At 47.3% G+C, this 27,079-nt stretch overlaps 1 protein-coding gene across 1 annotated transcript in view; it reads left to right on the top strand.

The window, feature by feature from the left end:
• LOC8039820 (lysosomal alpha-glucosidase-like) overlaps positions 1–27,079 on the top strand; it is a 146,242-nt gene that overhangs the window by 111,856 nt on the left and 7,307 nt on the right. Inside the window, exon 16 of the mRNA XM_040211016.1 lies at positions 19,200–19,249. Coding sequence (XP_040066950.1) covers positions 19,200–19,249 — 50 coding nt within the window. The remainder of the gene's footprint in view (positions 1–19,199; positions 19,250–27,079) is intronic.

Below are 27,079 nucleotides of genomic sequence, written 5' to 3'. Positions count from 1 at the left end.
CCTAAGAGCTGCGCTCTAAAAATAGCTTTATACACCAACACGCGGCTCTGACTTCACACCGCTGCGGTGGCACCGCTGTCGGCAAAGCGCATGCGCAGTTGCTTCACTTGACGAAAGTCTGGTTCCTGCTCACACAAATTGCCCACATCTTCTACGGGCAAACGCTGGCTTGTTTGTCAACGGGGCATAAAGCAACGAGCTGTTTACAATGAAATCAGTGTTTACTCACCCCGGGTGGAACCAGATATGCGTGAAGCCTCTGCACATGCACAGAAGCTGCGTTGGATTTCCCTGCACATCCTGCACCGGTCAAGAGAAATGTAGGACGCTGTGCTTCCGGTCGTATATAACTGCACATACCGGAAGTAAACTGCACTACATTTTTCTGCACCGGTGCAGGAGGTGCAGTTAAATTGAACTCAGCTACTCTGCATGTGAAGAGGCCTCGCCCGTATGTGGCTCCACCTGGGGTGAGTAAACACTGATTTTATTGTAAACAACTCGTTGCTCGTTTTAAACAGCGTGCACCATACAAATGTCAGTTCCCTGTTCTTGCCGAGAGAAACGGACTCGGCGGTTCGACACATGCGCTGCATAATATATTCGTGCACAAGCGAGGCCCTCTACGTTGGCAGTTCGTGTGCCCTCAGACGAAGGCGCATATGAGGCGCTCGAACCACAACCTAAATGCGTTTATGAAAAGAACGGTGGAGGGAACTGACCTGGAACTGATAAATTTGTCGTATAGGTCTTCTTCTGGAGACAGCGCTCGGGTGGCGCAAGGTCGCGGAGTCCCCAGAAGCAGGAGCACCACCTCAAAGCCAGGGGACGCCCTTGAATCCAGGAGCGCTGGTGCTCTCATGTTGCTGCGAAATGTTAACAAAGGGGTCGCGTCTTGAACTGCTTGAACTAACCGTACCCAACTGACGGTATCGCGATTGGAATCTCCAAAATATCCAAGAACAGTCGAATAGCGTGAGCACGCGAGCGTGAGTTTCTTGCTAAAGATTGTGCCGCAGCTGCACGAGCACTCTTGCATTGGAAGCCTTATCCAATGCCCTAGTCAAGGCTAATGACTCGGGCAGAGAGGCTTTTTAAAGTCAAGAACGAGAGAATAGAGACATTTAGCCAATGCTTTTAAAGGGGCTTAAACCGCTATTTATTTGTACCCTTTTCCTCATAAATGGCGCAATATTTTTCCGGAACAAACGAGTTGCATGCTCGCAGGTGCGCACGCAGGTCGGGCGCTCAGGGTGGGCTCGGACCACGGGCTGTTGGCCGCCAATCTTGAGCGATCTTCTTCGCCCGGCGTCCGCCGCTGCCGGAAGCGTCCAACGGGCGGCGCGAGATACCAGCCAGTCCATACATAGCATATAGTGGCTTACATAACGTAGAATAAGCTCTGATTTCCGAATTAATTTAAATTTCCAACCACGTTCGACATTACCGAAAGCACAGTGTGTGGCGTTGCGGCGGTTTGAACCGCCACAATTAACAGCAAACGTTGTTCTGCAAAAAAACACAAACATATATATATATATATATATATATATATATATATATATATATATATATATATAGTTCATTTTTAGAGCTTAAGTCACTGCTAGAAATATTCAAAAAGATGAAAATAAAGCAGCATTTTTGGGCTTGCTATATCCTCTATCGGTGCTCTTTGTCTTAACACTGGTTTGCAAATCCGCTCCCAGGAGCTTTGGAGTAAAGTAGAACCACTCTATATGGCAGCGTAGCTGCCAGAGTAGCGCCACGCTTTTTCCTGTGCCGCTTCTCACCGCGATTGGTCAAAAGCGGTACCATAGCAACGAGCTTAGCTGGCACCGTGCCCATAGCCACGACCAACTCTATACTTACGACCACTCCATCCGCTCCGAGTTCTAGTGCCGCCTAGTGAGAGGCGATCTCACTAGGCAGTACAAAAACTCGATAGTGAGACAAAATATTCTGACGGGCTAGTTGGTTATACATACTAAGTTACAAATAGCGCTAAGACAAGGACAGACGAAGTGGACAAGACAGATCGCGCCTGTCCTGTCCATTTCTTCGTCTGTCCTTGTCATAGCGCTATTCGTAATTTAGTCGGAAGTGAGAGGCATTCTCACGAGTCACTAGGCGGCACAAAAACTCGCTTTTCCTACAGGGTGCCCATTACCCTTTTTTTCATTTTTCTCTCATTTTAATGACTGGGAATACGTGGAACGATTCCTCCGCGGCCACCCCTTTGCGCGCCTTGCAGAGAGGTACACAGCAGTACACCATTACTCAAGATTGCCTCACTTCTTTTTTGTCCTTTTCCAATTTCTTCAATACGCGTCACTTGTAAGTAAGCGCTCTGTCATAGTTCAATCCCCACCCCTGCAGGTTTCGATCTGGATACGCATCGTACCGGCGTGCGGTCGTGTATCTCTACTGCGTGGTGCACGTTAATGACCCAAGGCAAGCAGCCGTACTGCACTGGCTAAATTGCTTATCTACAGTGGGTAACAATGTCGCCATGTTCTGGCAGACTAACCTCCTGCTGTATAAACAACTAACGACAAATTTGACTTTGATTTACGTTCTGTCACGCCCCCTTCTCTCCTTCGTCATTTTCGCTTTTTCACTTCACATCTTGTCCCTATAGTGTCTTAACTAGCTCATTGATGCTTTTACACTCCACGGTAGTAATCACTAATAATATTAATAATAATAATAATAACAACAACAATCATAATAATATTATTATTATTATTATTATTATAAATAATCAATCAATCAATCAATCAATGTTTATTATACAGTGCCCAGGAACAACCCTGACGTCTTGGTGCTGGTACACTGGTGGATAAAAAAAAAAAAAAAAAACATTATACAAATCTCCGCAGAAAATAAGATACATTTTTAAGCACAATACTAGCCAGTACACGAGTAATTCGTAGAATGAGATAAAAACGAGGCACTAACAGTAGACACGGAACACAAGACAGTAGGATATCAAGTGCACAACCAGAAAACACGCCATGAAGATGACAAAATTCAGACATAACAGAGCCATTCAGCAATGCTCATCCTGCATGGGCAAGTTTTTAATAGAAAGGACAAACGTCCTGTAGCAAGGGTGGAAAATATCAAGTTTTTCCGAGTAATGATTCAAACGCTGCGTCATTCTCACAATTGGGTTTACCAGACTAAACGTTCTAGAAACATAAAAAGATGACAAAAGACGAGTGGGCACACATGGTACCCTAAGGCACAGTTCAGACAACAGGCTCGGAGAATTGATGAGTCCATGCAGCGTTTTAAACAAAAATAGTAAGTCCGCGTTCTCCCGACGCCGGTGCAAGCTAAGCAAACCAACACGCTCTAACGCAGACTCAAATGTTAAACAGTGAACATCCTCCTTTATGTAGCGATGTTTAAAGATAGAAACAAACTTTTTTTGCACACGTTCGATCTCCAAGGAGTGACTTTTAGAAATTCCATTCCAAACAACTGAGGCATATTCTAACTGCAACCTGGATAGCGAACAGTATAACGTGATAAAAGCCATAGGGTTTTCGAACTCCCTGGTTAAGCGAGAGGCAACACCCAACATTTGCAATGACGAGTTGTTAATATTAATAATAATAATATTAATAATAATAATAATAATAATAATAATAATAATAATAATAATAATAATAATAATAATAATGATAACTACCACTCAGGACAGCCTCGGCGCCACAGAAAGGCCGATGGCCCATAGCGTAGACGTCTACGACGCCGCAAAATGCAATTGGTTGAACAGTGTCGTGATTTTGTACAGAAGGCAATGCCGTAATTGTGTGAAAATCCCTAAAGATGAATACAAACAGGCAGGGGGGAGAGGGCAGGGGAAGGGAGGGGAAGGAGAGGGGAAAAGGGGGGGAAATTTGAGGCCGAGACTCCCACTACAAAGCGGCGACACGTCCATGGATGTGTCCCTTTCACGTGGTCCCTCCGCTGTGTCGTCTGCTTTCTCGCCCGCGTGCAGCTAATACCACCTGGTGGCGCACGGAAAAGACAAACAAAATACCGAGTTCCAGGCCCCGTCACGAGGCGCCGCTCAAACTTGGCCCTTCAAAGGTGCGTGCTGGGCCCCTAAACTCGTGAAACACAAAGTTGGGGCCGAAGTTGACGGAGTACACCGATTGGTCTGTCACGACGATGACTTCGCGCTTTTTTCGCCAACGTCCAATCAGCGCGCTCTGCGAACTTTCGGCTCCAACTTTGTGTTTGACGAGTTTAGGGCCCCTGGAGTGTTTCCAGATGGAGCAGAGTCGTATATGTAGAGAGTTTGGCCATTCGTTGGGAAGTATAGGACACAAATGAGGAGGCGCCATTGGCCGAAAGCGGGCTGGGCGTGTTCCAGGGCGTCTTCAGAAATTCAAATGTGACTAACTAGAAGCCGGAAATAATACCCTGGCGGTGGTCGCGAGAAACAAACCTGATAACTGCATTGGAGTAACTCTCGATGGCTAAAAATATGGTACACGTGATGTTTCAATCACGCTCATCCAAAATGATGGTAGAAGAGTGCGGCTAGCGGAACGATCGACATAATCCGCACGCCAAGCGCCGAGGGCCGGCAATTTTCCGTCTGAGCGGTCACACTCTGTCCGGGCAAAACAGAGTTGAGCGGCGCATTCGTTTCTTACATCTTTCTGTATGATCATGATCAAAACAACACGTGCACCCTATTTTCAACCACGAAGAGTTACTACACTTCACTCTTATGCGCTTATTAAAACCATATACGAACATAGACCTTTGATCAGAACTGTTTCTCGGTACCACCGCTAGGAGATTCTTTTCGGCTTCTGGTTGGTCAAGATAGCATACCAAGCCCTCTTTCCGAGTCTGCCGCACGCGCTGGCTCTGGCCGCGCCTCCCATTGACCAAACTCTCTACATATACGGCTCTGAGATGGAGTGGGCGTAAGTATAGAGTTGATCATGCCCATAGTAACCGAGTGATTACTCGTCAGGTGACCTCGCAAAAGCCGTGTTGTCACCGGTAAGATGGCAGCGCCTAGAGCTGGTGGATGCGAGCTTGTTCGGTGCGTGGTAGTCGTAATGTGCTGCTGCTTGCCGACGATTTTGGCCTTCTTCGTGCTCACTGACGCAGTTATAACGGGAAGATCTGAAAGAATATTTCTGTGCATGATCGGCTCTGGATATTGACACCTGTGCGACAGCATCAGTCATATCGCCGTAGCGGTGCTCGGATTCCCGGATGTGTTCCAGGATCTATAAGACTTTTAGCATTAAATTTGTGGCATACCCTTGGCTCTGTTTCAACGTTGGGGTGTCTGAGAATCGATGTGAAATGTATGCTTCGCATGTTGGGCCTTGGGGAAGTTGTTTCAGCCCCAAGTAACCGCATAATCACAGAAACCTTTAGCGAGGAAGCTCCTGCGACCTTTACGTTTTGTTCTAATCAACAATTTTACGATATATCTTTAAGGATACAATTTTCGCATTTTCTAGCTTCCTTTGAAAGTTTAACTTTGTGAGAATCATAAAGATAGGTATACGTCGCGTGTAGGGCCTAGGGAAGGTTGTTTCAGCCCTGGGTCACCGAATAATCACAGCAACTTTTAGCAAGGAAGCGCCTGCGATCGTTAACCTTTTGTACTAATCGACGATTTTACGAATCGGCAGTTCTGAAAATTTTGATAGAACGGGCTTTCGGGTCAATAGCTTGCATTTGATCGCAGTGTTTTTGGGTTTGTTTTTTCAAGTGACAGGCTGGCGTTTGCTGGAATGACGTATATGAAATATCCTTCTATATAAAAATGCATCAACACACACCATTAAACTTAATGCTGAGAGGTGTGTTCGTCTTTGTAAGTAAAACGTTACAAACATAACTATTTCTTACGAGTGTAATATTTATTTTCTGTAGCTGGGCCCGTTTAGTGCTCATTAATGTCAGCTTGCTATGATGTTATCATCATGTTTCTATGACTCTAAATATCCTCTTTGCAATGCCTATAAAGACCAAAATGACGTGAGCCAACCCCAGCTCATGCATTGGACCCGAAAACTGCGTCACTCGGCCGTATGCGCTCGTCAGCAATCAATTCGTCGACGAATATTTGAACTCGCGTTCGTGGCGAATGAGTGCCGTGGCGGAACCAACCGTCACTTGCGAATGCCAAGTTCTGTGGTGTGGTTAAAAATCACGGTGGAAGTTTCGGGTCATCGCACCGGTGCCCTTGCATGTCACGACCGCGTGATTTCACAGTTCGCTTTTGAGTTGAGAATGACAGCTAAGAAAGAAGTTAAAAATAATTTCATGGACCCTTTAACACGAATATCTGAGCTTCAGCAGATAAAAATATTTACTTTTTGCATGCCTGTAAACTTCCGGACGACCATTTGGCCTTTCGGCAAGAACAGCTTATGTCCGGCGTCCGTCTCTTTTGATGGCATTAACAACCCTCTGGAGACGACGATGCTGTCCTTCTTGGTTTAACCCCGTCGACTGTTCAACAAGGTTGAGACCGTCGTCGACGTCGCTCTTCCCCAGTCGTTGAGATAATCTCATCTTCAATGAATGATTTGGTCTTGAAGCAGTATGATGCTAAGCACACATTCGCTTATTATGGGGCAGTCCAGCAGCAGTTATGTCCGGAGGCAATCGTCCTGTCGTGGCCGGCGTAATCGGATTTTGTTCTATAGAGCGAAGTCCCAGAGTACAAGGACGGTACGTAGGTCCCACGAAGTGGCCGCCATCCCGGCAGCGCGGAAAACCACTCGCCTTGTCCATGCACCTACGATATGGAGCAGCTGTTGTCGCCCGACAGTCCCCGGGCTGCAAATCGTATCACATCACAGAAGAAACAGACACCGTTCCTCCAGAGGCCCGTGCCGTACCGCCATGCCAAGCGTCTTTTACCACTTTTGAATAAACGAATGGAGATATAAGCGAGAAAAAAGTTGCCACCCGGCGTCGGTAGCAGCACGGTTACCATGGCAACCTCCCAGGCCCGGAATGGAGATCACAATCGGCGCTTCGGACGCAGTGCATCTAGATAATTTTGCGTCGTGATCGCTATTCTGGCAGCTATGCTGCCATATACAGTGGCTCTAGAGTAAAGCCCCTCTGTCTTGGGAAAAATGGCGCCATTCAATGTTGTTCAAATGGTTGATACACGTGTCGCGCGCCACTTCTGGCAAGAACATGGCGTCTCAAATCAAGCCCAGTGCTGCGCTGTTCTTCCCTGATCTTCCTAGTGCGACAAAATAAGCTCTAGATCTTCCCAAGGGCTGCACGTCGCACGTGCCTCGTACATCGACGCACCTTGCGCAGCTTTTAACCCTTTGTTGCATAGTGGTCGCTACGGGGGACAAAGTTAATCAATATTTAAATAAAGTGGCAGGCCGCATAATGCCCGTACGCATGGTGTCCACTTCAGTGGACATATGGGTTTAAAATTGCCAATCGTAGATTTTCCCACCGTTCCACTGGTTTCGAGATATTCAACATCTAAGGTCGGAGCTTCCACAAATTCCAAGTAAGGCACGTTCCTCCTTGCGAAAGCGTCGTAAATTGTTGAAAAAACTTATTCCTCTTTGTTCAACATTTTCATGCCTTCGAGACAGTCGTGAGGTGTAATCTGTATAAATATTAGTGTTCAATATGTCTTCATTGTTCAGTAAGTGATCTATTTGTGGCTTTTTCACTCTGGTGGACACCCAGAACTGCAGCGTTGCTTGGCTATGTGCTATGCACAAATTCTTTTTGGTCAGCGGCGCTGTGAATATATCGGAACGGTCCATATTTCTGATGTAATGAATAAAGTGCCATAATTTTACATATTCGAAGAAAAACGAATACTCTATTTTGTAATATTTTGTTTTAGTGGCAAATGATCTGCTACCTATGTAACTGAATATATCATGCGCAAGCAAATAAAGAGACACGATCCAGCCACGAAAGACGCAGTGCTGGCTCACTTGCTCTAGCAGAAGCCTAGCCGCGGCATCTCTCCGCTGACAAATGCTGGCTGAAATGAATCGCTCTCGAGCTAGCATCTGGCACCTATGCGAATTATTCGTTAACCCTGAATGGGTATCGCCTGGAAGGTTGGATATCTCAAACTTATTTAAACATTTCGAACTGAATTAATTGCTTAATCCACCACTGGCTGTTTGTTCTAAGGTATTATTTTTTGCTAAAAAATATTTGTGCTTTCTGTTTATTTTTAATTCTGTTCGGTTCAGTCTGAATGATAGGCCGTGTTTTGCGGCTCAGCAAGCGGGTTGCTTGGAGGTTTTCAAGATCACATACAACTCACAATACACCAGTGTCGTAGGTACTGGGGAGGTGGGTGGTGCTTTCGAAATTGAACCCCCCCCCCCCCCCCCCCCCCCGTGAAACGTTTCCTGGCTGCGTCGCTAAGTGGGCATAAGAGAAGCGGCACTATGCTTTTTGCCGTATTAACATACACACTACTCAAAGGAAGCGTGCATTTTGTATTTCGTGTGGAATCTACTGAGCATAACTATGAATTTTGGGATGACGCGCGTTAGTTGTAGTCGGTAACAGGTGGTAAAAGCTCCTCCCATCTTTTTACCTTTTAGCAGAGCGAAGGATCGGCAGGAGGCGAGCCCCTCCCCAGCGTTTACTTTTAACTTGTCACCGACTATGCCGTTTTTCTTCGCGGCCGTTCAAAATTGCTACAACTCGCAATGCATACAGCGTTCTAATTCAGTTGCTAACTTACTGTGCGTGTGAAAACAGAAGAATCCTCCCCCTCCCCCAGTGCCATAGCTACAGACTGTGCTCAGCGTGCGCGATCAGCACATTAAAAAAAAGACTAAGCCAATTAATTATAGTCTTGGTAAGCCACTGCCTAAGGCAGACCTATGTTGCCCATCCTAGGTCAATCGATTACCAATGTTGGTAATCCATTTACTAAGACAGGCCAATGTTGGCCAGCCTAAGAAAATCTATTACCAATGCTGGCAGCTCATTGGCTAACATAGACCAATGCTGGCCAGCCTAACCCAATCTATCACCAATGTTTGTACCCAATTGGCTAAGACAGGCCAATGTTCTCCAGCCTAAGCCAATCGATTACCAATGCTGGCAACTCATTGGCTAACATATACCAATGTTGGCCAGCCTAAGCCAATTGCTTGCCAACGTTGGTAAGTCATTAGCTGAGATTGGCCAATATTGGCCAGCCTAAGGCAATTGATTACCAACGTTCGTAAGCCATTGGCTAGATACGCCAACGTTGGCCAGACTAAGCCAATCGATGCCCAACGTTAGCAAGCCGTTGGTCAAGTCAGGCCAATGTCGGCCTGTATATGTCTGTGTACCGACAATATTGGTTGTACAATTGCCACATCCGCCCAACATTGGACCATGGTTTGCCAACTAAATACCAATTTTGGCCCAACGTCGTGTGGTGTCTGGGTCTACTCTCGCGGCAGCCGGGAGAATAATTTCCCCGAAAGTCTGCCATTATAGCCTAGAATTACCTCGGTTATTGTTTGCTTTGCAATCTTCTCAGTTGTATAAAAGCTTAACGTGCCTCTTTACATTTCACAGATCGCATGCAAGTTTGTACTTGTCTACGGAATAGGTTGTAATAAACCTCTAGAAGAATTGAAAACTAAATTTTGTGTCCGTTTTTCTGCCCCTTTGCAACCACCTGCGCGAGCACATTTTTAATGCGACAGCATACTGTCTCATGAAGCGAGCTGACGTCATCAGTTTGAAGCGCGAAAACGGCTCCTGAGCCCGTTTGCTCGAAGTGCTAACTGCGGCTAACGTTAGCCCAGTACCTAGGAGAGGGATTTTGAAATCACCTGACTGGGCTCGATAGGGATGCGGCGAAACATGGCGGTGCCCGGTGAGTGAGCCGCGCTCGCTTTGGAATCAATATGTCGTTGTAGCTGCAATATCGGGAGCGTTAGTCTACAACGAATGGTGCAAGAGGCCTTCGCTTTGCCTTATCTCACTTAAATCGCAAAGCATGAGCAATGACCTCGCCGCACGTTTTAGATAGTCTTTTGATTCTGGCCATTCCTAAGCCTAAATGAAAGCGATAATTGTCGGCATGGCAACGTCTTTGGAAGGTGGATTGCCTTGACTAAATAGGCCGGGTATTGACAGCACACAAAAGCAGACAGCGTCTCAATAGACCATTTGCTATATTACCCAAGGACCATGGAGAATGCAGGGATTGGTGTTCCACGCGCCACACGCGCACGCTTTTCACGTATAAAAGATTGAAAGTAAATAACCAAAATAAAGTGTTGACGAACGCGCGTGCAAGATGCCTTTTTTTTAAGTATTTGCTTTAGAAAATTATTACTGCTGAGGCCAGCACGTGCGGCGAGTGGAACACCAATCCATGCATTCTCCTTGATACTTGGGTAATATAGCAATAGCTCTATAACAAATTTTCAAAATTACTCAAGCACCGAGAAGAAAGCTGGAAGCGTAATTCTATGATCCGCGCGCGCTGGCCTTCCTCTTATAAATGATTCAAAGTAAATAGTCATAATAAAACTTTCACGAATGCGCGTGCACGACTAAATGTGTTTTAGACCGTTTGCTTTAGAACAGTTACTACTGCAGACGCCAGCACGTGCAACGCGTGTAACTACACTTTTAGCATGCACCTCGGTGCTTGGAAAATTTAGGAAAAGGTCTATTGGGACGCTGTCTGCTTTTGTGTGCTATCAATACCCGGCCGACTGAGTCAAGGCAATCCACTTTCCAAAGACGTTGCTATGCCGACAATTATTGCGTTCATTTAGGCTTAGGAATGGCCAGAATCAAAAAAACTATCTAAAAATGCGGCATGTCAGTACTCATAATTTGCGATTTAAGTAAGGTAAGGCAAAGCGAAAGCCTCCGGCACCATTCATTGCTGACTAACAGGCCCGATATTGCAGCTACAACGACATATTAGTTTCAAAGCGAGCGGCGTTCACTCACCGGGGCACCGCCACGTTTACCCGCATCCCTACAGAGCCAGTCACGTGATTTCAAAATCCATCTCCTAGGTACTGCGGCTAACCTTAGCCGCGGTTAGCGCTTCGAGCAAGTGGGCCCCGGTTTCCTCCGCGATTCCAATAGGAGCGATTCGCCTTCGGTTCCATTGGATGGCGCGCGCCGACGGGGCTCCATTGGCCGCTGCGCCTTGGCCTCCGAGATCCCGAAGCGCGAGCGCTAGTAAGCAGCAGACGACAAAGGGAGCGGACGAGCGGCTTGCATGCTTTCGCATTCACAACTCATAAGAAATGCTTAGCTGTACCTCGATTTTATTGTATGTGTTTCCTTCAGGTTATAAATAGGCTTATGACTTTCGGGACGTCTTAAATTAGTTTAAGGTAACCAAACTTTCAAACGATACCATTTAAGGATAGCGAATAATTTCCCTATCTGAATGACGCGTTCAAATGTGTGGTCACGTGCCAGGTCGAGCGGGCACCCGGATCAAATGGGTGCCGTTTCAAATGGGTACCCGTATCCCGTAATCACGTTTGATCCAAACGCATCAACCAGTTTGCCACCCGTTTGAATTTCAAATGTTTTTTTTTTTTCTTCAGTAGGGTAGTCTGTAGTAGGTTAATGGTAAATTGCGCTGATAGATTTGGAGCGATAGAAAACCGCTCTATGTTCGTGCGTTTAGAGCAGGGAAGGCTAGCTCTCGTTTGCACGTGCATAAAGAAAAAAAAGTGCTCCATAGCCGTTCCAAATCTACTAGCGGAATTTCCCATATGACTTTAATGCGCGCTCCGCCTCCTTCTCGAGCTTTCTGTCTTGGGTAACACTTTGTTGTACTCGCCGCTGAAGCCCGGTGAAAGGCAAACAAGCACGTACTGGAGGCGGATCTTCCTCTGAATTCTTTACCTGTCATCGACTATTAGGGACGACATAGAACAGTCAAGCCTCTAGCGGTACGCATCGGCTGTATGAACAACAAACCGAATTCTCTTGTTTGTTTTTGATCAGAGACATCGAAGATGTTTATTCGAAGGCCGTTCCTTGCGCGCCTAAAACGCTAGTGAAAGCGACGCACCCGTGCCGAGATCATGCTAAGCGATGTTCAATTTCTTTGGTGCTGTGTTGAAAAACACCGTGCTGTGGGGACAACAAACTCGATAAAGCGCCCTTATTAGCGGCCAAATGTTTTGGTGGTGCCCTCTTGTGGTTTCAACTCGTGACCTCATTACCTTACGAACAACAAGTTCGACGGTGTTTATGATTAGCATGGAGGAAACTTGAGATCATTGCGTTCTCAAACCGATACTGCCAACACCGTCAAAATTGAAGTTCTTACATTACTCTTATTTCTGTCGATGAAGAAACCTTTGCTGACGTCATAGTCCGCATTAAGCCAATCGTGGAAGGCAGACCACAGTGACGCTTTTGATCGCGCACGTCGCCAATAGTTCGATCTTGAGGGAGACCGGGGGCCGAGTGCGTTAGCGCACACCAGCTCGGAGCACTTTAAGCGAAAGCTCGCGCTGCGGAACCCAGGGAACATGCGTTCAATCCCACCTTTGCCCATTTCCGTCTGGATGACCGTCGTACCTGCGTGCGGTCGTGTATCACGACTGCGTGATGCACGTTGAGAAAACAAGCTTAGAGGTTGTACTGCACTGTCTAAATTGCTCATCTACAACTGGGAGACAAGTCTCCCATTGATGTACACTAAGTTCTAGGCTGTATAAACATACACAAAATCTCGATTCGTCTTGATGCTTGTGTAATTTACCAATAGGTATATTTCCTCAACGGCAGCCCACCGGCAGCTAAAGATAAACGTGAAAGAGGAAAAGGTATCGCAGCTCGTACTCAGCCTCCCTCGAGCGGGCTTGCCCCGACACTCCAGTATCCCAATAGACCTTTAGCTCTCAAGTTAAACAGCGCCCCTGGCTAGAAACATCGGATATCTTTTAGGTTGCGTTTACACAGTGCGTAGCGTTGCACCCTTCAAGCGCTCTTTTAGTGCTCGTGAACCAAGAGCAGATGTTGAGGGAAGCTGACAGACGCTAGTTTACGCCCGTAGATGGTACATGATGGACGCTAGGACGCCGCTTCACGTCAGCATTATATGGTCGCGTCTGGCAGGCGCTCGTGGAGGCGCCACTTTTGTGGTCGCGCCTCGTGAACGTTGCAGCGTCCCCTAGCCGACAGAAGAAAGCCTGTAGGCCTCCTGCGGTGCCCTGGGGCGCTGCGAAAAGGGACTTGTCAGGACTTGTTTTCGGTTGAACACACTTGAGCGTCTCAAGCTGTCACACACGTAAAAGCGTGCTGCTCGGGTGCGGAACGCGAGAACACAAAGAATCACAAACAACAAAACATCGAACGTCTTCGAAACAGAGGTCGAAGTGAAGACGCTTAGAGCGTCAGCTAAGACAAACGTTCCAAAGTATAAAAGAAAAAAAAAAAAAACGTATGTGGCGACAGAGATGTTCTGACGTCACCGCCCAGAGATAAGGGACCCGTACCCTAGCTCTGGTGGCTTCAGGCTAGAATTTTTGTATTGTCTCCCAGCGTTGAATCTAACACATTTCGGACGCCCAAAGGTGTTTATTCGTTTTTCAGCTCCACACAGAAAGAAAAAGCTCTGCCAAGGTGCCATAAGGAGTGAAAGGCCAACTCACGTGAGCTTGTACTGCCCAACATTAGGGTGCCACAGTTTGTTCAAAGCTTTAGCGCCGGGGCCCATTTGCAAAACTTGAGCTACCCTTGCATCTATGGGGCATTCTAGGAAACCACTGTCTACGACGGGTGGAGTTTCGGTGCCTATAATGCTTCTGGAGCCAACCACAGACCCCGCGGACCTGTCCTCCTCACAATACCACAGCATACCTCGACGTAATTAACGTGGGTTGATGTAGATGTACAAGGCATGCAGTAAAAGTACAGGGGGCGTTCACTTGGCACCATATTTGTTTCCGCTATTCACTGTTCATGCTCCGAAAAAGCTCAATTTGCAAGACGTTTCAGACCGGCGATCTCGATTGTGTGGAATGCTCGTTGCAAATGAAGTGTGCAAGCTCACCGTCAATACGCACTCAGGAGCCGAAGACTTAGCTATGGTCGCTAGTGAATGCTGAAAATAGGGCTCCTGCGTTTCTCAGGAAGCGCTGCGAGAAGGGACTCGTTAGAACTTGTCTTGGGAAAAGCCCCTCTATCCAGGGAAAAGTGGCGCCATTCATTGTTGTGCAAATGCCCGTGACACGTGCCGCGCGTCATTTCGGGCAAGAACATAGTTTCTGAAGTCTAGCTCAGTGCGGCGCTGTGCCGCCATGATCTTCCCAAAAGCAGCATGTTGCAGGTGCCTTGTGCATCGACGCATATTGCGATACTGTTAAAACATGAAAGGGGATTTAGTTTTGGGTAGTATCAATGGCAATAAACACTTGACCCTCTCAAAATGCCATATATGTATAAGCGTGCCTGCTCTGTTGTGAAACACAAGATCGCGAGGAAAACAACGCGAGATCAAGAGGAACGCCGTTGTAGCACAGGCCAAAGCTAAGGCTCTAAAAATGTGAGCCTAGACACGCCAAGTCACGCGTTCTAAAGTAGAAAAGAATATATATATATATAAGCATCACGACGCCCGATGTTTTTACGTCACCACCCAGAGATGAGAGGCGCGTACCCCGGAGCTGGTGTCATAAATCTGGCATTTTCGATGGCCTTGCGGCGTTCAATCCAACCCATTTGGGATCTCGAAAGTTGATTTTCAGTTTTTCAGCACTACCAAGAAAGACAAAACTCTCAGCGAAAGTGCAATAAGTAGTGCGAGGTCCAATTGGGAGTGCTTGTACCACCGAAAATGAGGGCGCCACAGTTCGTTTACAGCTTCAGCAGAGGAGGCCTATGCGAAGCCCACGTTCGTCTGCTTTTTGCGCAAAGTTTGCAATGATGTCAGTATGTCGAGGTATTCCAGGCTAATTAGGAAAAAAAAACTATAGTGGGTAGACTTTAAGGTGTCTATCATTGAGGTTTAGCCACTATCCTTTCAATAAAAGCGAATCACAGCTCGGCGTCATTCTGATGTCACCGCAGCTGCTGCGCAAGAAGCAGGCAACTTGCTATCCGTGTAGCTTTAATCTCGCGACTTTATTAGACCATAAACATTAAACGCCAAAGCGAGCCACGTCTTACCAGAAAGCTTATCTCAACGCCGATCGGCGCACGTCATCGTCACCCTAATGAAAATATTTCTAAAGAACCCGTCAGCTATGAAGGATTAGGGGAGCTCACAGGCCTTCAAAACCCTTCAAGGATACCCCATAGAAAAACCCTTTAGCCTCACAGCCCTTCAACCCGTCAGACCCTTAAGCCAATCAACCCTTTAGACGTCCAAATGACTGTGAACCATAGACAAAAATGCAGGTCAAAACATTGAAAATTTATTGCCGACATTTAGTTTTACATGCATATTATAACTCAAAAAGGTGATAAAAAGCAACGCTTGGTGCAAACCCGGCGCAAGGAGCTGTAGACGAAAGAGATCACATCAAACTGGGACAACTGACTTCTTTATCACAAAGAAAAATGCCTTTCAAAGTACTCACAATGCCGCTGGGTATATTCCTGATGTACGGCAGTTCAGCTGATAAAACCGAGCAGGTGCACCTCACGGACACATACACAGCCTCAGTAAGCACGTTTAGCGAAAACCACGAACTCGTAAGCAGCACCCGCCGCCGTTGAGAAATCCCGAGCACAGTCACGGTTTCGTCCATGATGACATCGCGCCGGCGTCTTCGGCGTATTTTTCGTCGCTGGTCTGAAGTCGGACGGACGAAGAGGCGCAAGGAGCATGTCCGGACAGCGGCCGTCATCCACCGTCTCAACACACACAGTGCCATAAACCCGGTGCGCACGCACAACATGCGGTGGGACGCTGACCCCGACTGCCAGGCTTTACAGCGAGTAAGCCGACACCGGCCACCATCTCCTTGAATGCGCTGAACACAATGGCGCTCGAACGGTGCTGAAGACGGCCTGCGCCGAACTATGGTTCACCTGCGGTACCAAGAAAGAAACTGCACGGATCAAAACAAACCAAGGGGCGAGCCCTCAAAACCATGCATGCTCACCTTCCTGGAGGAAATAGGTCCGCTCCAAACATCCTGGCTCGTGGAATAACCGGAACCGCGCACGAGCAGAGAGAAAATGGCTATGGCCTCCCCCGCTTGCGTACACCCCCCACCCCCCCATCCCCCCCCCGCCGCTGGCCTGGAAGCCCTGCACCCTCTCCCCATCGCCGGGCGGACAAAGGCGATTGCTTTTTGGAGACAGTCCCCAGTGGAGGGACCGGTTCTCGGAACGAGTCGCTCCCGCGTGTGTCCCTGTTCCTGGAATGCGGGCATAGCTCTCGGCTTGCGTTTTTTTTTCTTGTTCTTTTTTATACATAGTTGCACGGATTTCACCTCGAGCGGACAGGATTGCAGTCGCCTCAAAACGCCGCTCGGCCAACACCACTCGGCCCGCGGCTCGTCATTTCTCCACATGGGGCTGTCGCCCTCAGTGGCCTCTTTTGGCGACCGAACACCCGGGCACTGACAAACGGGTCCAGGAGCCCACTAGTACTTGATAAAAGAGCAGTAATAAAAATCTGACCGTACACACACACGATCGGCATTCTCCAAATACTTATTTTTCCTCCTTAGCGTACAATAAGCAGCTATGTTCATTAATTCTGCAAAATGTGTTTTCTCCACCTAGGCCATGGCCCACAGGCATCTCAAGAATGCTGAATGTTTTCCCGACCCCATTAGAAAGTTCTTGACAGGCTTTCAGACATTTAAAGGCATTGTAAAGGGCACTTCAGACATTTCAGGTGAGCCTCTGACGGGGCCAGTGAACCCACCAGGAAATATCGGTGCCCCCTTCAAACATCTCAGAAATTCCTGAAGTCCCCTTCACACCCTTTAAAAAATTCCTGAAGTCCCATCAGAGCGATTTTCAATAGGGCACATTCTTCGGCACCGGTGCGATGACTCCTAGCTTCCACCGTGTTTTTTATGCACACCATAAAACTTGTCTTTCCTCGGTGACGATAAGTTCCGTCAGGGCACTCATTCGCCACGAGCGCGAATCCAAATATTCGTCCACGGATTGATTGTTGACGAGCGTATACGTCCGAGTGACGGAGTTCTCTTGTCCAGTGCGCGAGCTGGGCTCGGCTGACGTCAGGATGGCCTCGCTGACGCGCTTTGGGAACCGCGGATGTATGATAGTGAAAAGGCGGAGAGCTTTTAAAGGAAAGAAGCAGTCTTGGGTAGTAACGCGTTACTAGTAACGCGTTACTGTAATTTTGTTACTTTTTTGGTAACTTGTAACTGTAAAGAGTTACTTTTTTAAAATGTAACTTGTAACTGGAGTTCTATTATTTTTGTCTGAGGTAACGATGAAAGTAACGACGTTACTTTTGTCGTTACTTTCCAGTGTTTTATGAATAATATATCATTGAACGAGTACAATTTAGACATTCCTTGCACTTTTCAAGTCGTCTATTCTGACATTTCGAGTGTCAAGTTGCCCTTGCACAAACTTGTGAATACGTTCTTTCTCCTCACGAGTCACGACCCGAATATAGCCATGTGTAAATTTTATGAAAAAAATCTAGTTATCTTTACACACGCGCTTCTACTTTGTGACAACATTTACATCTTAGTGTCTTGAAGCACTATCTATGTTGTGGTTTTTCTTTTTTCTGTGAAAACGCTTTTTAATCGGGTGAATCAACCGTGAAACAACAATACACGCGGAGGGCACTGCGCATGTTTCGTATTTTGATTAGCGCCAGTACTCTAACGGGGAAATTTTCAAACACTAATTTCGAGAAGCAACTTCTGCTAAGTTACAGTATGAAGTAAAAAGCGTACTTTTCAATTTTAGGCAGTAAAACTTGGTGAGAGGCGTACTCTAGTTTTTCCTAATTTTTTTGTGTTATAGAAAAGTAACTGAAGAGTAACGTCGTTACTTTTTAAAAGCAACTGTAACAGTAACGAGTTATTCTTTTGTTGCGGTAACTGTAACGGTAACTTCGCTACTTTTTTCTGGAAGTAACTGTAACTGTAACAAATTACTTTTTAAAAGTAACTTACCGAATACTGGAAAGAAGGTACAAAATAGGTCCGCCATATTTTCAAATGTTCGTACCGAAAAGATGGCTTTAGACTTTCTACCCTCTTTTTTTTTGGCCAACTAAATGATAAGCGATTAGTAAAGTTTCAATTTAAAATTATTCATCCCAGCCCGAAATTCGTTTCATGGTCCCTCTAATGGTCTTCGAGAAACACCAGCACCAGAGTTAGCATCGGTCTTTCAGAGTGTAATTCTGTTCTTTCTACTATTCTTAAGTCATCTTCTTTCACTTTTATTCCTGCGACGCGGGTTGCTTTAGCTTTAGATACCCCATCGTCACATCAGGCCATGAAAAGAAAATTATACCTGCTGAATCACATCCACACCAGATTCAATCCGCAAAGAGTACGGCGAGGTAGGCCTCTGTGAGGTGCGAGGTAGAGGTACGCGGTGTACACGGCTAGCCGTGGTTCGATGGAGATAAACAAAGCTCAGGTCTTCCTTAACAATCGTTTCTCAGAATACCCCAGTATTGCCCATCTTTGACTACAAAGAAACATGAGAAACAATATTTTCTCAGTCGGTGGATTCAGCTGCGTGCTTGGCCGACGGCAATAATAAGGAAGACTATATTTTTTATAGTGTGCGTAAATGCAACCAGTAATGATTTACGAACAAGATATATTTCCTTTCTTATTAAAAGTGCGAATCGAGCAAGAAAAGGATGGAGAAAAGATTACCCGTGAATTTATTGAATATGCCTACAGAAAAGGAATAAAACTAACTGGGCATTGTGTTTATTGGTGTGTAAAAGAAGAGGGGGGGCGATTACTTTTGTTGGAAGGAGTAAAGCATAGTACGGTGAAAAATACACAGAACTTTTATAAGCTCTTACTAATTTGTTTCTTCTATCTATTTTTTATGATCTAGTATCATTTCTTTAAGTGATTGAAAATTCTGAAACAGCAAAGTAAACGCCAGTAAAAGCTTACCTCGTTGATACGCCGTCAAGCGACTGGAAATAGCTCGACGAATTATCTGAAACGTGAATGCTTGCCAAGCCTTCTAATTTCCTCTAAATATTTCAGACACTGTCACCAAAGACGAGTACGACCTCTACGATTTCATTCTCATCAAAGTAAGTCCAGACATCTACTCTGTTGTCGTTGTTTTCGTTGTTTGTCAATCAGTCTGTGTGCGGAATTATAACTTAAAACCAAATAACCAGCAAAAACGTCCCTATAGCACCAACTATCCGCAACATCGACGTGAACAAAGAAAGGAAAACACGTCCAAGACACTTAATAGTGCTTTCCTGTAGGAATGCGAAAGTAATAATGTCCGGCGGTGACATCACGCTCCTCCACTGCACAGGGCGCGGCGCCCCCGCCAGCTTCACGGCTTCCTTGACGAAGCATCTGCGTTATGTGCTTTCCTTTGTGTTTGATTTCTGAGGCGCGTGGGTTTTGATCTTGAGCGGCGCGTGCTTGATGACTGGTTTTTAGGACCATCTTTTGGAGGCAGCGCGGAAGCTTTCTCGCGTAATTGGAGATAAAGAATTTCGGTTAAAAATATTTTCTAGCCAACAGTTATTTTGACGGGCATTGTGCTCCCAAAAATGTTCGGTACGACAGGAATCTAAAAAAATTCACATTCTTGAAGAAAAAAACATTTTTTTGCAATATCTTTACGGCGCGAGGCTCATTTTCAGTTAGTAGCGACACCGAAACATGCTTCAAATCGGGTTCGATACGATGGAGCCAATCAGGCAGCATGAAGAGGGCACCGGCATGGCGATCATTGTGGGGTTTGCTATCACCGGCTGAACCAATCGCGCACAAAAAAAGTGCACCATCGCTGTGACTTTCCTGCGCGTGATTGGTTTTAGTCGGCTATACCAAACGCACGGACAGTGAGTGCCATGAGGTGCTCCTTTGGTGCTGTTTGATTGGCCTCCCACGGATCGTGCGGCGGATGCGCTCGGTATAAATCAGTGATTTTATGGTCCCGACAACTTAAGAAAGGCAGGACGGGATTTATCATGTTTGCACTCCTTGCTTCGCTATGTGTTTTCCGGCCGTTCTCATTGACTAATTCATCACTCTGGCTTAGCGAGGAATGTTGAGAAGCTCGGAACTCGACACGCCCTGCGTTCCATAAACTGTTACTCACGATAGACCTCAATCTGGGCTTCTAGGCGCCGCCATCTTCCTGCTTGTACGGGTGCAGGAAGCTTTAGGAGGCGACATGAGGCACGCAGAGCTTAAGCCAGAAATGTGGAGGGACACGCCCTCAAAGATGATCAAGCCAAGAGACGCTATTGGACGAAAGGGAGAGTTTCGACTTTTCGTCCAATAGCGTCACCTGATTTTCATCATCTTAGGGAACGCGTCCCTCCTCCATTCCGGCTTCGCGTCTGGGGGCCTCATGCCGCCTCTTGAAGCTTCCCACTTTATGGGGTAGACCGTCTGATAGTCAAGCGCTGCTGCGAACCCGTGGTTACCAAACTGGCGCCCAACCAGAGCGTTTTCTATCCACGGTCGCCAAACTGGCCCTCGAAGCAAAGCTGCTTGCAAACAAAAAGAGGACTCGCGCGCGCAGCCATATTTGACTGCTGGGCTGCGGGGCGCCTTCTGACCACGCGCTGTTGCTCTATTGTGCAGTATAGATGCTTCGCAGCAGCTGTGCGTGGGCGCCGCCATAACTAACTGTGGGGAACCTTCGAGGTCCTACCACGTTGCTTAAAGTGAGGACATTGAAAAAGACAACCAACAACGTTTCTGCCTGTGATGGAGGCTTCAGAGCATTCTTTTTGATCTTTACGAACTCTCCGAGGCGCGTGCGGGTACCGCGCCTCCAGAAACCTTTTTTTAAAATTTTTATATGAATGATAGGCCTGCTCGTGCGATGCGACCTACAGATATCCTCTGCGTTGAACCCTACTGTGGCGTCCTCAATACTGACAAAGCCTGGCAGATCGCCACGAGAAACGGCCGCCAAAATTGAAAAGGTAGAGCGGCAGACAACGAATGAGAGGAAAGTCACGTGACGGGCGCCCCGCTGCGGCGAGATGCCGAAACGCACTCCTCCCGAGCGATGGAATGTCCACTCGTGCTCGTCGCATTCCTCGCAATACCGCTTCTTTTATCGTCGGGTTTGAAAACCATGATTCGTGTCCTCGCCGCTGCAAAAACTCTGCGCTGACGTCCAGAATTCTGGAAAAATGCACAGTGCCATCAGATCCTCGCGCTTCAAATCTGCCACCTGGCACTCTATGGCTCCGTCGTCGAACTGCCAGGCTTTGTAAGTATTGAGAAGACTATGAACCCTGCAGAGATAGCTCATTGGCTCCACCTTACCGCGGAGCTCCAACGAACGATTAAACAAATATAATTAGAGCGCTAGTTGTGGTTATGCGTTTTTTCACTGAACTTGAGCAGATCTGTTCCCATATTTCGGCCTTTCCTCGCGTGCTTCACACACTGATCTCTATTATAGTGGGCTGGATGGCGCATTGTCGCTGTCCCAGCAGGGCGCAAGTGAAGCCACCGGACGTTTGATGCATTTCCCGGACGTCGGAAGTCTGCTGGGCTTTCTAGTGCATTTAGTCAATATTTTGATCCGTGCTTTCCGGTGTCTTTGAGTGGGTCTTAATAATTTGGCTCCAAATTAAATCCCAAAAATGAACCATTTCAACTTGAAACATATGCACACTTGATCAAATAAATTCTAAAAATGTTTACATTGGATGGCTTCCCATGATATTCTTGGGTCTGCATGCGCTTTTGCTGCGAAGCAAGCAGGCTCTCTTGAGGTGATAAGCGATAATCAGTGTTGTATGCGTTACCGAAAAAAAGTAAATAAATACGTTACTCGTTACTTGCAAATAAATGTAACGCGTTACCGGCCTACGTTACCTCAATATAAAAGGAACGCGTTACCGTTACCGTTACTGATAAAAAGTAACGCACGTTACTGTTGCGTTTGTTTTTATTCACGAACTAAAACATTTGCTGTTTCGACGTTTGATATGTGCGCAAGCGCCATAGCTAAAATATGTCCATGGGGAAACTTAATTACCCTTTCTTTTTTAGGGTTTCACCCGAATGGTTACAAGAAAAAACGCGAAAGTATATATGAAGCTGATTTATAACACGGAAAACGGGAAAGGGAATGACACGAAGGTGTCACTCTCTTTCCCAGCGGGAAGCGAAACGCAGGCTTCGACGCAGGAATCTCCCAAATCCACCAGAAGCCGGGCCTCTTTGGCCTTCCAGCCGACGCGACGGCAGTAGCGAGGTCAACGAGCCGCGGGAGAAAACCAGTGGCAGGTGGCGTGTGACGTCAAATCTGACGAGCACCGACGTCAAAGAAAAGTCATAATGTAGAAAACCCGAGACTGTGGAAGTGGAGGACAGCGGCAAGAAGAGTGGAGGACAGCGGCATTTTTTGGACGAAGGAATTTATGACTGGGCACTTAAAAACACACAAAAAAATTAAAATTTCATTTTTTTAAGTTCTAGGAAGTAAAGTAACGTACGTAATTTCGTTATACGTTACTCAAAATCAGTAACGTAAGTACGGTACCCGTTACTTTTTTGGAAAAGGAACGAGTACGTTACTTCGTCACCAGAAAATTAACGCGTTACCGGTAAGGCCGTTACTTGTAACGCGTTACCGCCAACACTGGCGATAATGCAGCGCCCTCGATGATTTTCGAACCAACATTTGGCGGATAACAAAGCCTGACATGCGCTTTCTTCCGGGACAAGCAGTTTACTTTCGGTGGCTTCATACCTGTTCGCTGAATGCGCCGTCCAGCCCCCTATAATAAAGATCAGTGGTCTCACATGTCATAAGGTTCACGGATGCCTGCTTCAGATGCCTTTAGACGGTCGAGAGATGGTATCTCGTCACCCGTTAATCTGTACAACAAATCCACTTGGCTTATAAATAAATAAATAAATAAATGTTTATTTCTTCATCACATCCATGATCAAATCATGAGAATTTTCAGAACCGGAGACGGTCCCATATAGTATGGTTAAAGCTGTTCCCGATGGACTGTTTGGCGCCACAACACAAACGTTGTACTGTGCAAATCTTGAGAGACGTAAGGTGCCTTCGCAGATACGGCTCGCATGGGAACTGATCAAAGTTCCAATGCTTTCACCAATATTGCGTAGTCTTCCGGCCTTGTGGCTGCAGAGGGGTTGACCTCGAGAAAGTCAAATTCTAGTCGCAGGGTCCTCCCATAGACGAGTTCTAGGGTTGCACAGCAGAGGTTCAGGGGCCCTATGTTGCGCTTTTGGACCCCCAAGGCGACTAGGAAGAAGGAAGTGACATAGGTGTGAATGGACGTATCTTAGGAACACGACGCATTTTCCGGCTAACCGATTTCCGCTCACTTTTTCTTCGTCTTCTGCAAAAGTTTGTCGTCAGCGACTCCACCAATCAACATTCAAAAAGCATTGTTGACATCACGTCCCTCTCCCTGGTCGCCCTGGGAGTCCAAAAACGCGCAAAATAAGGCCCCTGCCTCAGAGTCGTTTGGACCCCGAGCGCGACGAGCGACAGCTGTTGTACTCACTCGCTCGGATTAGAGTGGCCATTGATGCGTACTTGAGGTGGCGATGGAAACGCTCAACCAGGCCATTTTGACTGCAGCTGGTATGCAGTTGTCCAATACCTTGTCATGCCTAGGATTCGGAGAAACTCGGTGAACAAGTTGAATTTTAATTGTCGCCCTCTCTCGGTGACGAAATCAGATGGGCATCCGAAGCGCACCACTCAGCACACACGAATGCCTCGGCAGTGATGGCTGAACTGATGTCGGGCAATGGTGTAGCTTCCGGCCAACTTGGGAAGCGGTCGATACACGTAAGGATGTACCTTCGCCCATGATATGTTTGAAGGAGCCCGACACGGTCGAAGGGGACCTTGTCGAAAAGGGCATCTGGTGGCAGGAAGCTTGTGGATGCAGGTAGGGGTGAAGGGGAACCTTGGCTCTTTGACATGCCAAGTAGGTTAGTACCAAGTCACGCACGTCGGACTTGAGCCAAGTTCAAACGTAGCGATTGGCCATAAGCTCCTGCGTCGCCTTCACGCCGGGTTGCGGCAACGAATGAATGGCATTAAAAGCTGTCTTCGTGGCGCAACCGAAACAAATGGTCGATGCGCTCCTGTGGACGTGTCGAAGACGATGGTGATGCATCCATCGAACTCAACGTTCTCTAGCTTAAGGGAGGGGTCGGATGGGCGGAGCTGCTGTAGCTCCTCGTCGGATGCCTGATGACCAGCCAGCAATGTAATGTCTAATTCCGGAGCAGGCGAAGGTAGGGCGCCAATTCGTCTCAGCAAATCAGCGTCGTCGTTTGAGTCCCCTTTGATGTCAGGGATATCAGTCGTAAACTCCGCGAAGAAGGCAAGCTGACGGATCTCTCGAGGGGTATAGACGGAGTTAGAGTTGCGGATGGGCGTAAGTGAATGGTTTATGGTTCGTCCACATTACGAAGGGGCGACCTTCGACAAAGTGTCGAGTTTGCCGGACGGCTATGTATTCCGCGAAAAGCTGTCTCCAAAAGAGACTGTAGCGTGTCTAGGTGGGCTTTAACTTCTTAGAAAAGAAAGCCAGGGGCTATCATTCACTGTCCACCTGTTGTTTTAAGACCGCCACAAAAGCGGTAGCTGAGACATTGGGCATGATCGAGGTTCTCGCATCGTGTTTTGGATATCGCAGATGTACAGCGTCTACATATGCAGTCTACACTTCGCAGAATGCTCTCTAAGCGTCTTCACTCCAAGGTGTGTTGGAGGTGGTCTATGCAGACTTGGCCAGGAGCGAATCAAGGGGTTGGACTAGCATCGTGCATTACGGAATGATCCGGCGGTAAAAATTTACCAGGCCAAGGAACTGACGACGCTTTGTGATCAAGGTATATCTTGGGATGTATCTGATCACTTGCACTTTCGACGGCAAAGGTCTGGTGCCGTGTCCGTCCAGCTGGTGCCCCAGCAACTCAAGTTGCGATCTTATGAACTCTTTTTTTTTGTGGCGTTGGTGATGATGCCGTGATCTGAGAGTCTTTGAAAAAGTAGAAGGATGTGATTGGTGTGCTCCTCCGGTATTGAGCTAGCGACGAACAAGTCGTCAACGTATATAGGCGAATACGAAGGGATGCCCGTTCATGACAGCGTCGATAAATCTCTGTAACGTTTGAGCCGCACTACTCAGGCGAAAATGCATCCGCAGGAACTCACACAAAACAAAGTCAGTTGTAATGGATGTCTTTGAAATATCTTCGTCAGCGACGGGGACGTGATGATAGGCGCGGGTATGGTTAACTTTCGAAACAATGGTAGCGCCTTGGAGGTTGACAGTAAGTTTCAGATGTTCGGGAGGAGTATCTATCGGGCACTGTGCTCTTGTTCAGTGCGCGATAATCGCCCACACGGTCTCCTTTCTCCGTTCTTCTTAGACACCATTTGTAGGGGAGACGCCCAGCTGCTTGACGAAGGTCGGATAATTCCAAGCTCGATTATATGATAAAAATTATTCACGAGCGATGCAGAGATTCTCTGGATCCGGACGACGAGGCCAGAAGTGAACCGATGCGCCAGTTGTTTCGATGTGATGGTGGACATAGTGCGAAACCGGTCTGGTCCGGTCAGGAGCTCCCGTGAGTCTTGAAAATCCTGCAGGGGAGATCGAAATTGCCCGTTGATATTACAGCGAACCGGTGCGAATCCTGCGGTGTCAGTTGTTGAGACGTCTTTTACGGAGAGTCGCATTGTAGAGTCGAGCAGACGTCTCTGCTTGATGTTCACGAGGAGACTGTGATGTTGCGGAACTCAGGACCAACGATGACGTTGCATCCGTCTGCGTTTTGAAATACCCATCGACATTCTTACCTGAGGCCAATATTTAAGGTTATTCACCGCTCCTTGTAGACGGGGATCGACCAGTTGTTCACAACCAGAAGGTGGTAGATGGGGTTTGTGACCGATTCGCGCGTTTTGCGGGAACTCCGCTTATGTCAGTGTCGTGATCGACGATATATCGGGTTCCAGAAGTCCTGTAGTGTAGGTGATGTAAAAAAAAACAACTTCCTCGTAGGCTCCGACTACTCGTTGCGTCTGGAGATCGGCCGCTCGGTTTGCTCTAGAGCAGGGACGAATGCAGTGTCGGACGACGGAGCCAAAGCGGCGATGCTAAACGCGGACATCCGCTGAATTGGCCACGGAAGGGCGGTAAGCATTTCTCCAACAAGATGTTAAACGTCCACGTCATTGTTAAGTATTCGGATGATCTCGCTGGTGAGTTGCCACTGTAACACTCTGTTTTAAAATTTTAAAAGCTGGCAAAGCTTCTTGACGTTGCCGTCAAACGATGACGTACGTGGCGGGCAGGCATCGCTTCGCTACCGTTTTCTGCCGCCGATGTAACGCGGGCGACGGACGGATTGGCAACTTCAGTTAGTCGTCTGCCAGGGCTGCGAGGCCTGTGAGGCCGAGAGCCGTAGTGATGGCAAGCACCAACTGGACGTTGATTGGGAGGCCCGGAATAAATAGCTCCCGTAACATAGCGTTGCCAATCTTGTTGGCGCGATCTCTAAGGAGCATGAGTTATTCGCCTCAGCAGCTGGGACGGACGTCGATCACCATGTTCTTTCGCTGAAAGAAGCTTTTAAAGGCGGGAACGATTTGATGCCTTGGTTCTCTGGAGGAGAGATTGTTTCAGCTAGTCGTAGAAAGCCTTTGCCGAGGGGTGTGCAAGAATGTTATATACTTCGTCGGTTTTTGGATCAACAGCGCCAAGGCGACATGATGGTACTTGCTTTCCTGGCTCATCAGACCGCTGAGAGGAAATTGGCATTCAGCCTGCGGGAACCAAACCCTCGGGTTTCTGTCCCAATACAGCGGAAAAAGAACTGCAACTGACGAGATGGGAGATGGGACCAGCTGCTCC

Source organism: Ixodes scapularis, unplaced genomic scaffold, assembly GCF_016920785.2.
Source record: "Ixodes scapularis isolate PalLabHiFi unplaced genomic scaffold, ASM1692078v2 PGA_scaffold7__128_contigs__length_106722199, whole genome shotgun sequence".
NCBI lineage: Eukaryota > Metazoa > Arthropoda > Arachnida > Ixodida > Ixodidae > Ixodes > Ixodes scapularis.
The sequence above is the reverse complement of the archived record's forward strand: the minus strand, read 5'-3'. Positions and strand labels throughout refer to the sequence as shown.